This window comes from Bacillus rossius, chromosome 3 (genome assembly GCF_032445375.1).
Source record: "Bacillus rossius redtenbacheri isolate Brsri chromosome 3, Brsri_v3, whole genome shotgun sequence".
Classification (NCBI taxonomy): Eukaryota; Metazoa; Arthropoda; class Insecta; order Phasmatodea; family Bacillidae; genus Bacillus; species Bacillus rossius.
Window position 1 is genome coordinate 48,787,204 of NC_086332.1, and position 12,216 is coordinate 48,799,419.

The window sequence follows — 12,216 nt, forward strand, 5'->3', positions numbered from 1 at the left end:
TCTTACACATCACAAATGGGGTGTGGAAATGAAAATCTGAAAATTATTTTGTGTCATCACCATTCAATTGGTATTTAATTATAGATGTTTTATCCTGCATAATCTAGCACCTTTGGGAAGTACCACACTTGAAAGAATACAGAACCATATCATGCACGTTATCATAGGGTCATTCCCTCCAATGCTTATTCCATATATGCAAATATAATTGAGGCTACCACTGCACAGGAAATATCGTTTAGGAAAACATTCGATACAATCACGGACTTCCCATGTTACCACCTACGTGAGAGCCATTGATAAGTTGGACTTGACATTACCAGAATATGTATACACGACATACAAAGAATAGTAGAGTTAGGAATTATCGGGAGATGGCATGCTGTGACATTTTTGAAATTACTTTTAAACCTCGCCATTGCCATAGTGTTCCACCAAAATATTGCGGAAATGGGGCTTGATAACTCCGGTGCCGTGTTAGCAGTGACTGGTGCGGCCTTGGCAGCTCCAGGGCCACGTGTACCGCGCGAAGTATGCATACCACTAGAACGATTCAGACTGAGATTTGCGACATAGGCACCCAGTGAACACTAGTGGTTTTAATTTTAAAAGTAGTTAAAATTCAGGTCATAAATTATATTAATATATTGTTTACAAATAAATAAAAATTACTGTTTGATAGCTGAGATGCCAGAAGGATACACATACACTTCACCTGTGGATGGGTACAAGGTCACACTCACCACGTGAGCGTCTATCGATATCATGGACTTGGGGCTGTACACATCGTTGCACTGCACGCATTGGCGTTTTCGATGCACACGCACTGGCGGAGACGACGGTGAAGGCATAGTGGCCTGTGCGACCAGTGGGAGCACTGGCGGTTGGTGTCACAATATGGCAACAATTAGCTGATAGAAAAAAACTGCTTCACCGACTTACCATGTAATCGTGTAGACATATTCACCTCCTCATAATCACTTTTGCAAATGATGGTATGATGAGTTGGACTGTGTTTCAATTATACATTACTTATAATAGTTGTTATTTTCTACTGTACTTGGCTTAATGAACTAACTACTATGTAATACTGCAATTTTTTTTTGTAAATTTTACACTAACGTGGTTTTTATCTACAAATAAAACTGAAATCGATTACAAATTTATATGATATCCTTAAACAAAGTTTTACAATTTATACAGAATGAATTTTTCTGCACTGTCTACTCGGTATGAACAATGAAGTTACATAATATCTTGAGAACAAAACCTAGTTGACAAAATGATTTCTTAAATTATGCACCCAGCCGAGACGTTAGTGCATTGTGCTTAATAATAAAAAATAATATACTAAGAATATTATTTATCCACAAAATTTTAAACAATAGTACCTGAGAATTAGATACAAATTTTCCGATAAAGGTTTGTTTACTTTTTCTTTAAATTTAAAAGGAGAAGAGGCTTGTCCTTTATTATCCTCCTTTCTTTGAAGTTTTACAAAATTTTATTATTACGTGTTTAACACTACTAGCGCTATGACATCTAATTTTGAAACTATTTATTTTGCGGTACCAGCGCTACTAGTGGATGTTTGAAAAACTACGTTCAAGGTTGAAACGTTGTAGCGTATCAGGGCGGGAGTTAATTTCAACTTTACGTTCATAAGCATAATCGTGGTCCAGTCTGCGAGGCTGTGACTAGTTGTTTGGGGTTGTATAAAAATCTCTAGTTCCATTCTGAAGCGTGTGAGGAGAAAATAGGTAGTGTAGTCTGGTGACAGGTGAAATATGTCCACAACGTAAGTCATTTGCGCGTTTACGCAACATCAGCGTTGCATATTACTGCTCCCTGTTTTGATTTTAGAGTATTTTGTGCGGTACACCGTCAATAACATGCTCAGAGATGAACGTGCCGATAAGTGAGTACACGATTAGTATTTAATACTATCCTTTTTTTATATTTAGTTTGTTTAGATGTAGCTTGCGTTGGGAGATTTTTTTTTTTTTGGCTGCGCTAATCATATAACTTATACAAAATATTTTCAACTGATAATAAATTCACCTTTTTTGGGTGGCAAACTACTTTTTGACGATAATTTTCTGTTGGTAGAGCTTAAAACTGTGTAATGTTGAATTCTTGAACTTGGAATTATGACTCCAACTTAGGCCGGGTTTATAGAAAACGCAAGAACGCAGAAACGCAAGAACGCAGGACGCGACAACCGCAAGAAATTCACAGTCGTTTATAAAAAACGCAAGGACGCCGGCCATCGCCAACGTCAAAAATTAAAATTTCAGGAATAAGTCATGATTATTTTTAAAATCTTTGTTGTACTTATCGTACAGGTAGGGAAAATTTTGGATAAGCTGAACAAGAAATTTATCAGCTTCCTCCATTGCGCTGTATTCACTAGAAGAATGCCAGCCCAAAACATAAATAAACACAAGCGTAACGATTAATTACAATCGCAGAGCCTTCTATATGCATTACATGACAGTTTCAGTTTCCACATATTAAGCAACCAGTATAGAAGGCCGAAACGCAAGAAGTAGAAAGTTGAACAACTTCTGCGTTGCGTTCTTGCGTTCTTGCGTGTCTTGCGTTTTTTATAAACGTGCTGGTAGAAGAGTTAAGGTTGGACTTTTACCGTAGTTGCGTTTCTTGCGTTTCTGCGTTCTTGCGTTTTCTATAAACCCGGCCTTAGCGTAAAAATTAAGGCGCGAATGAGTACAGAGAATCAGTTTTGTGTTAAGTCCTTTGTGTCAAGGAAGGTTGTTTATATATAGATATATATTTTTTTGTTAAGGAAGTATTTGAATGGTTAAAGGTTGAAATTATTTGACAAAGTTTCTTTTTTCTGTCGTCTCTTCCCTTTCTATCTTAATTTCCCTCGTTTACAAATAACTCTTACGTAACGGAACGTCTGTGGGAATGTCGATCTGAATATTGACACCAAATGAGAAAAAAAAAAAAAAAGCACAGTGAATTGTTCAAAGGATATTTAAGTAACTATGTACAACTAAAGTTTTTTTTTACTTTATTGGCTACATTCCATCTGCACGAAAAATTAACTATGGAATGAATTGTTATATTACGCATTTGTGTTCAGTTGATTCAGCAACACCAGAATCCCCAGAATAATTTTATGAATAGCTATATTGCGTAATAAATTCATATTAATGAAGTTACATTTCTTGTTTACTGCCGATTTTTTAGTCAGAAAGTCCTTATTGTGCACCTCGTTTTTCTTGAGGTAGTAAAATGATTGAAAACAAAATTTACTTATCAAAAAATTGTAGTTTGATGTTAAAAAATAAATAAAAATTCAATCTTCATGACTTAGAGGCTTACGAGCTTTGTGATGCCGCATGACTGCTTTTCTTTGTGCTGTTCTGTGTGTGTCCGAGTCCAAAGACCGTAGTCACATTATTTCTTTCTTTTTATGATTACCACATGACTATCGGCGTGAGGCCGCTTATGTAACATGCTGTGAACTTTGCTGCGTTATCGCCCTCCCTGCTATCAGGAAAAGTGGGCAGAGGTAAGGCAAAGGATAAAGAGAGAGGGAGAGTGTTTCCCAACAAGCAAACTAAATTTGGTTCCTACAGATATTCAACCAAAAGCCTCCAAAAGTAATAATGAAATTCCAAATGTTTTGTTTTTGATCATCACAGTCGATCCTCTGTTTACCCTGAAAAAGTTCCCAAATTCCTTCTGGTTTCTAAGTTTTTTTTTAAAGTTTCATTTTACGTCAATATTAACGTAAGTATATTATTACAACATGAACGAAGTGCTAAAAGTGTTCCGTAACGCACATTGTCCCGTTACGCTGTGTCCCGTTACGCTCATTGTACGCTTGCGCCGCATCTATCTCTTCCACTCGATTGGAACAACCATAGATTTGACTTTTTCGATGCACATTAAACTTGAAACACTCCCATTCGTTTCCTACTTTTCCTATCATCGTCCTATCCTTAACAGAATAACACAGATGGCAAGAAGTTAAATAGCAAACATGTATAAAAGTTATAGTTAAAATAATCTCTTCGTTAAAGTAATAAACATTTTTGAATTAATGAGTGCAAATAAAAGTAAATTTATCAATTAAATTGTAGATTTCATTTCATTCCTTATTTGTATCCATACAAAATAGTGATAATTCAATAAAAATGGTTCAATTTTATTCATAAAAGTATGCAATAATTTCATCAATGTTTTGTTATGACGTTGTCAGGTTAAACTATCGTCCGTAAACCGACTTTACAGACAACTAATTTTTTTTTACAGTGAAGTCGCAACTCTTACATGTATCGTTTTTTTTTAAATTTTAATATTCTAATGAAATCAACAACTAATTGAAGGGCTGTATTCCTCTATCTCTATCGATAGACTTAAGTGGTCGCCATTCTTAATTCTTTTATCTATTAAGTAGAATGACTAGAAAATATATCTACATGGAATCATTAACTAAAATAATTAACTAAGATGAAGCAAATTCTATTTACTTATGTATATCCTTAGAACTATTCAAAAGACTTTACTTACTAGTATTAAACAATCATTGATTAAAAGGTATTCGATTAAACCTTATTCTCGAAGGACTTAATAGTTAATATAATACTCGATAGCAGATAGATGTGTCACTCAGCGTTGTGGTTGGGGGTTCGAGTACCTGCGAGCGCACCAATAAAATTGTATTCGTGACTTTCAGTACACAATACTGACACCGACTGCCAACCCGTCCTCGTGCTTACATCATAATTTATACAGGTTACAGAGCGTTAAGCCGCGTACACACTTGCGCGCCGCGGCTGCAATGCAACACGCCACGAACAGGATTCGCCAGGTGTGTACGGGCCCTCGAACACGCGCCGAGCGTGCGCCGCCCACGCCACGAACCGCGCGCCGCGAACCGCCAGCTGTCGGTTTTTTCGACGAACACAAAGGGATTCGGCGCGCCAGTGTGGACGTGTTTGCAGCTCGCAGCGCACACGCAGCGAACATGGAGTGGAGCGAAGAAGATATGTTGGGCTTGATTGAAGTGTATAGAACACATCCTGTGCTTTGGGACCCAAGTAATAGAGACTACTACAAAAAAGCTAAAAAAATGGATGCGTGGAGAGACATAGCTGTTACAGTCGGGCAGTTAGAAGATGAATGCAGGAAAAAAATGATTAGTTTGCTGTCGTCGTACAGAAGGGAGAAGTCAAAAGAAAAAAACACAATAGGGACTGGTAAAGGTAAGATTTTATTATACTTCTCATTGCAAGTAAATTAATGTTAATTTTAGGTTTCACAGTATTTTGCTGTACCGTCGTTGAATACCACATTTAGTAGTTAATACGTAGCTCTTATATATAATAGAAATTGTTGTTATCAGTACATTAAATGTACATTAAATGTATTGCATATTGTATATGTTTAATAGTTTACACTACCTTTAATTGAATGAAACTGCTGAACATAGAACAATCAATGTGTTTATATAACATGACAAATTATATCCTAATTTTTAATACTTTTTAATTAATTGACACACCTGAATATAAAATAATTATTGACATATTTTTAACAAAAAATTATGTAATCCTGGCGCATGTTTTTGCAGGTACTTCCGAAGTGTTTACCAGCCGATGGTTCGCCTACGAGTCGTTAAAATTTCTGGAAGGCAGAGATAAGCCACGGCCAACAATGAACACGGTAAGCTCAACATTTTAACAGTACATGTTGATAGTTTTTATAAGTATGATTAAATGGCGAGAGATGTATCTTGGCCTTATGTTTTAAATTATTTAGCCTTAAAATGGAAGATAGTAAAAAAGTGGATATAATACCATCAAATACACTTATGTGTCTGCCAACACCATTGTAAACCTCTCGAATTAGGCACACACGTTAGTTTCAAGCATATGACTTCTGCCACGATATCGCACCTTCTTTAACGCAGTAGTCTGCTAGTTCATCCCTTATTTTTTGAAAATGGGCAGAGGATCTTCTAGGAATACTTCTTAATGGAACCAGGGATGTCATATTTTCATCCTTTCTCCAGGAACCTTCCGTCAAGACACCACCTTCCTCGTAGTCCATTAATTCTTGCGGTGTGTATAGGTTTGTTGAATGCCGTCTTAAATGATTGTGCAGATGTATAATCGCAGTAACGATTAATTGAACTTTCTCAGGTTCCAGGAGGATTGGTTTTCTTAAAACCCTGAATACTGAACTTGCTATTCCGAAGGCATTCTCTACCACTCTACGGGCTCTGCTTAGCCGATAATTAAATATTCTTTTACAAGAACCCTTCTCTAAATCTCCAGAGTAAGGTTTCAATATATTTTCTCCAAGGGCGAAAGCATTATCAGCTGCAAAAAAATACGGCACTTTCATCTGTCGTCCAGGAAGTTCTGTTGGAGATGGCAACCCCAAAGTTCTCTTCGTCATCATGTCATACAGTTTACTGTTGTTAAAAACTCCCCCATCCGAAATTCTTCCTTGGCATCCCACATCAGCAAATAAAAAGTTGTAATTTCCATCTACCAAAGCAAACAATACAATACTAAATTGTGATTTGTAGTTGTAAAACTCGCTGCCAGAGTTCATTGGAGACTGTATAATGACATGCTTGCCGTCGATAGCTCCCACACAATGAGGCAGATTCCAAAGATCTTCAAACACCTTCACAACTTCCATCCACTCCGCGGGATTTTTGGGGAGCTGAAAGGATAGATACATACATGATAAGACAATAGTGGTCACAGACATAATATTTCTGTATGACCTCTCACATGAAAATCAGGTTACTTCATTTTCATTTGAAATTTACCTAGGAAAACAGATTCTTTTGGGAACTATTTAAATCGTATTTTTGTGCACTGTTAAGAGAAAGTATTTAATATGAAAATATCCACATTTGTTTTCGATGAAAATTTACATTCCCTCACAAGTATTGCCCTTTGTTTTCAAATATTGAAACTTTCTGTACTGACAAAGCTAAGAATTTTTAATGTAGAGGGATTATGTAATAAATACTTTTATCGCAAGTATATTTATGTTTATTAATTATTATGTTTAAGGAGCCGGTGATCATTGAAGGAAACCACGTCCATCAAGAACTGAATGTGCAAAATGAAGACCAAGAATTTCTTTCTCCAAGTGCACCTAAGCGAGCAAAAGGAAGGCAACAGGGTGATGGAACTGCACTGCTAGCGGATGCTGTTAGCATTCTACAAGCTACTGCTGGAAAATTCAACATGTCTCCTGAACAGAGCGAGATTAAAACATTTTGCGCATATTTATCTTCCAAAATGGCGACATTTTCTTCAGCTACAAGATTGGGGGTTCAGCACGCTGTTTATGACATTTTGATGAAAGCAGATCGAGGTTTGTTTGAAATACCTACATACAACTATGGTCAAGGTCAACTATTTCATTCCAATGCACCTGAAAACTATTCTACTCGCATGTATATGCAACAGCCAGCTTCCCACTCATCAACTTCATCAGTTTATCTTCCTGCTCAACAACAACAACAACAACAACAACAACAACAACAACCCTTTGAGCCAAATCTGTCGCAGTCTTCTCCAGCTGGTCGGTCCCCGACACAAATGACTCCACATGCACAAGTTACTATGCTACCTAGTGCCTCGGCTACAAGTATACAAACAAATTCAAGTCACACCATTTCACCGCTGGCGTCAATGCAAAGTCCTTTATCGCATTCATCTCAGTGTTCTGATGATTTTAATGACTGTGTGTAAATTGCATCACAATTTTTGTGTTAATTTATTTATTTGTTTATGTGAACTACTCTGATTTAATTTGAATTTAATGAGTTCATTTATTTAATTTTTCTTTCTTACATCATTTGAGTACTGTATTTTTGAAAATATCGTTTTATAAATAAAAACTTAAGCAATAAGAACGTTTATTTGTTCTAACGTTCAACTTACCTTGATATTTTCTTTCAACACTTCAATTAACGCTGAGCAGACTTCTGTTACTATTCCTCCTATAGCCTGCTTTGAAATTCTGAACAGATATTGCAGACTTGAGTACGAGTCTCCTGTCGCTAGAAACCGCAATGTCACGGCTAACCTGGAACATTAAAATTGAAAACCTGTGTACTTAAACATATTGAACATTAACACTTTTAATAATGCTGACAGGGAAATTGCTGTCAGGCATTAGTACAAATTGTAAACAATTCATAGGCTACTTACCGATCTTGAATAGTGATCGGTTCTCGCAAGTGTGTTTCCTTCTTACAGATTTTTGGTCCAATTTTAATCAATAAATCTTCAAAAGTAGTCGGGCTCATTCGTGTGAAATTTTTGTATTGGCCACTTATTTCCTGAGCTTTCAGGACTCCTAACATCTGGTTAGATACACGATCTTTAAAAAGATTTGAGCACCACCATCGTCGAGATCGACGCTTATGTTTTCGTTGCATACAATGGTAAGCAGCTATTACAACCACAGCACTGCTAACGAGAAGAATTTCGTCTTCCTCGTCGTACATGACCGGCTGAACTGCGGTGTTCGTCAGTCTCAGGTGGTTCGCCGGGTGCGCGGCGCGCGCTCGCGGCGCGCTGTGTCGCTCCGCGCCGCGCGGGTGGCGCGCGTTTCGTGTTGCATTGCAGCCGCGGCGCGCAAGTGTGTACGCGGCTTTACAAACAACGCCTGCGGCAGGTGATTCCATACCAGCAAACTCTAGATAACCATATTCACAATTACAATCTCCTAAACTGTTTTATACACACTTAATAATCAAAAGTTTAAATACCATTTAAAATAAATATCAGAAATTTCTTGCAGCTAAGCAACAAATCGATGCATAGTTTTTATAAAACCGCAGATCTTAAACGTGTGAAAGTATGGCTGCTTAAAAAAAAAACCTTTTTAAATGAAATGGGATTTGCTACCTTTTATTTAACATATAAGTTTTTTTTTACAATAAGCTGCAATTGAAAATTTTTATGGAATACTTTTTACAATTAGGCCTTCATCGAAACTTAAAAAAAAAATGCCATCTTGGAACACGCTCAGTTCAGCCTTTCTCGACAAGTAGGCAGCCCAACGTCTCGTCGACAGTCAAGTCACGCATGGGCGTCGCAAGGATATATTTTTTGGGGGGGACTACAATTGATTTAGTTGTTGAGGAATATCCATCCCCTGTGAAAAAGCTGGGGGTCCGGGGGTCCACCCCCGGGAAAATTTGGGGTTTGAAGGTGCAAAAAGGTGGTTTTTAGGCATTTTTTCTTTCCTAAATATTCTAATTATAGTTGGTTGCAATATATAATTTATTTTTTATAAAAAAATATTTTCAGAGAACAAATTTGGGTAAATATGTAGAGTAGCGGTATTTGCGGAAAAAAAAAAGGCTAAACATCCGAAAATACTTATATTCTATGCTCTTTCACTTCCTCTTTTCAAAACAACCGGCGGAGATAAGAAATTGGAAATACTTTAGGAGATATCGAATTTTTTAATTTTGCAATACAAGACATGTGCAACCATTCGCCAGTGGCAGTTTTTGTTATTTTGCCGTGTGTTCGTGAATGCGTAATTAATAAAATGGTCGATTAGGTCAGGTCAGTTACATTATTAATCTTTCAAACTAAGCCGACATTAAAAATAATGTGAATTAATTTTAATGGCTGTTTAGTTTTAAAATATTTATAATGTAACTGACCTGACCAAACATACCGGGACAAAGGATGAACAGTAGGAACTAAAATGGTCAATTAGGTCAGGTCAGTTACATTATAAATACTTTCAAACTAAGCGGACATTAAAAATAATGTGAATTAATTTAAATGGTTGTTTATTTTAAAGTGTTTATAATGTAACTGACCTGACCAAACAAACCGTGACAAAGGATGAACAGTAGGAACTCACGTAATTTTTTTTTTTTTTTTTTACTTATTACTTGCTCAACAATATCCAAATAACAAAAATAAAACATTAAAATTTGAAACGTTAAAAACTCACCTAAGTTAGAGGCGGGTACAATTCCTTTGCCATTAGTATAAAATGATGTAGTCGTTCACCTACGTCGCGAAAAAAAAAAAAAAAAATCATACTCGTAAACAAGAAACAATGGTGGCCGCATGAATGCACAGGTATTGTGATGAAAATTTAAAAATTCGATATCTCCTAAAGTATTTGGAATTTCTTATCTCCGCCGGGTTTAATGAAAAGAGGAAGTTAAAGAGCATAGAATAAAAGTATTTTCGGAATTTTTAATTTTTTTTTAACAAATATCGCCCAACTATGAAAATTAAAAAATTCTATATCTCCTAAAGTATTTGGAATTTTTTTATCTCCGCCGGTTGTTTTGAAAAGAGGAAGTGAAAGAGCATATAATAAAAGTATTTTCGGATTTTTAGCATTTTTTTTCGCAAATACCGCTACTCTACATATTTACCCAAATTTGTAAAACCACAGTGCTCACATTACCACGATTGGACTAAATGCACCATGCGCAACATATGGGTTATATCACAGAAATAATATTAATAATATAACTACGAAACTAATTATATTATTGGAGGGGACGAAATTGAAGACTTTTATTATTGGGGAGACGTGTCCCCCCCATCCCCCCCCCCCCCCGGTTGCGACGCCCATGAGTCACGAGAGATGGACAGCTACGCTCAGCAGTGGTGTCCCTAGACGTTGCGGCATCCTGGGCTATTTATTTATGCAGGATCTAATATTATCGAAAGGGCTCTTCCGGGTTGCCCTGGGAGGGAGGTGGAGTAACCCCCCAAAAAGGGCGGGGGTTGGGGCGCCCTCCCCAGGAAAATTAAAAACCTTTCGAAACAATATTTTAATCCAACCAGGGACTTCACGTTCGATGATGACTGTCTAAATTATCTTAAAATTTTGGACGTTCTATTCCCAATAAATTATACTTGGTTAAATTTTGTGATTCCGATGAAATTGCGTTATTATTTGAGGCATTACAAATTTCGGAAGTTTTTCTAACGTGAAACCATGAAATCGTAATTGAACTTTAAATTACACAATTATAATTTAAAAATCTTGCTTTTCCCCATTAATGTCCATATTTGTATTGATAAACATTATCAAAAAAGGAAAATGAAAATGCCCAGCGCGGGCCCCTCTAGGCGCGAGCCCCGAGCGGTTGCCCGGCCGTGGAACGCCCCTGACTCTCAGCAGCACAGTTCAGGACAACTGGGGAGGGACTCGGTAACCATCCCAGCCATTTGCCTCGAGTGGTTTCGGAAATCCACGCAGAGCAGAAATATGGATGACCAGGCCGAGATCCGAACCCGGGACCGTCGAGAGAAACCAAGGGCCCGGCCCCCATCCTGTTATTTAATGTGCAAATTTTCAAACACCACTATGTATCTAAAGACTAAAATTTGCCGTCGCCATAACTGTCAACGTGATCTTGTAACATAACTTGTAAAGTTTCCAATGCATTATGTTAACACTTCGTCTTAAGCATTAAAGCATTAAAACATTTTCGGAGCTCAACTGGACCCCCTTGGTTGACGGGCCCGGAATTTCCCCCTTCCCCCTCTTCTTACCCTCTCGTCGGCCATGGCATTGCGAGTCTAGTTATTTATCACTGCGCCACCTCAACGTAGCAGAAATGTAATGCTGTGGTAAAATGTACATAAAACATGAAGTAGCTACGTATGGCAAATGGTTTGAGGGAAATATTTTCAAGCACTACAACATTCCATACTATCACTATCAGATAAAACTGGTCGCAGAATGCCAGGCGTCGTTCGTATGCCGCGTGTTTCCGCACGGGACCTCGAGTATCTCTGACAGATACAGACGCACGTCTCCAGCAGAGTTAGAGCAGGGGGGGGGGGGCAAGGGTATTTCCCCCCCCCCTCTGAATTATTGAAGTGGCGGCAAACGGGGGCAAAGAAAGTGCTGTACAAGTCGGATAAATAATTTCGTTATTTCCACTATCTGTGTAATCAATTTTTAGATAATAAAACTGCTTAAATAGCACCATTTTCCACCTTGAAATACAAAATTTCCCGGGGGAGGACCCCCCGCTTCAATAGGGGGGATCGATGATTCTTTATAAAAAGGTATATCCCCCCCCCCTTTGAAAATTTAGTTGTTGCGCCCCTGACGTGAGGGTGTAGGTACATACCGTGACGAGTGTTAGAGGGACGTCGTCTAACATAGGGTGAAGTCTCATTGAGAGATTATAAAGTCAAATAA

General features: G+C 37.6%; 2 protein-coding genes across 7 annotated transcripts in view; both read left to right on the forward strand.

Moving 5' to 3' along the window:
- Positions 1-1,623: 1,623 nt before the first annotated feature.
- LOC134530640 (protein SERAC1) overlaps positions 1,624-12,216 on the forward strand; it is a 60,985-nt gene continuing 50,392 nt past the window's right edge. For 4 of the 6 annotated variants that reach the window (XM_063365660.1, XM_063365662.1, XM_063365661.1 and 1 more), the window contains exon 1: positions 1,624-1,918. In XM_063365660.1, coding sequence (XP_063221730.1) covers positions 1,893-1,918 — 26 coding nt within the window. In that variant the 5' untranslated portion in view covers positions 1,624-1,892. The remainder of the gene's footprint in view (positions 1,919-12,216) is intronic. The other 2 variants (XM_063365663.1, XM_063365665.1) reach the window with 1 other exon arrangement.
- Positions 3,264-8,230, forward strand: LOC134530641 (uncharacterized). The gene is made up of 3 exons (XM_063365666.1): positions 3,264-5,240; positions 5,609-5,700; positions 7,071-8,230. Exons 1-3 carry the CDS (start codon positions 4,817-4,819, stop codon positions 7,755-7,757), a joined length of 1,203 nt encoding a protein of 400 aa, XP_063221736.1. The 5' UTR covers positions 3,264-4,816; the 3' UTR covers positions 7,758-8,230.

Bases quoted from the DNA above. Each gene is read 5' to 3' on its own strand.
- LOC134530641 (XM_063365666.1), top strand. From the start codon at position 4,817: ATGCAACACGCCACGAACAGGATTCGCCAGGTGTGTACGGGCCCTCGA. The intron at 5,241-5,608 runs GTAAGATTTTAT...ATGTTTTTGCAG, and splicing joins CACAATAGGGACTGGTAAAG to GTACTTCCGAAGTGTTTACC. The intron at 5,701-7,070 runs GTAAGCTCAACA...ATTATGTTTAAG, and splicing joins CACGGCCAACAATGAACACG to GAGCCGGTGATCATTGAAGG.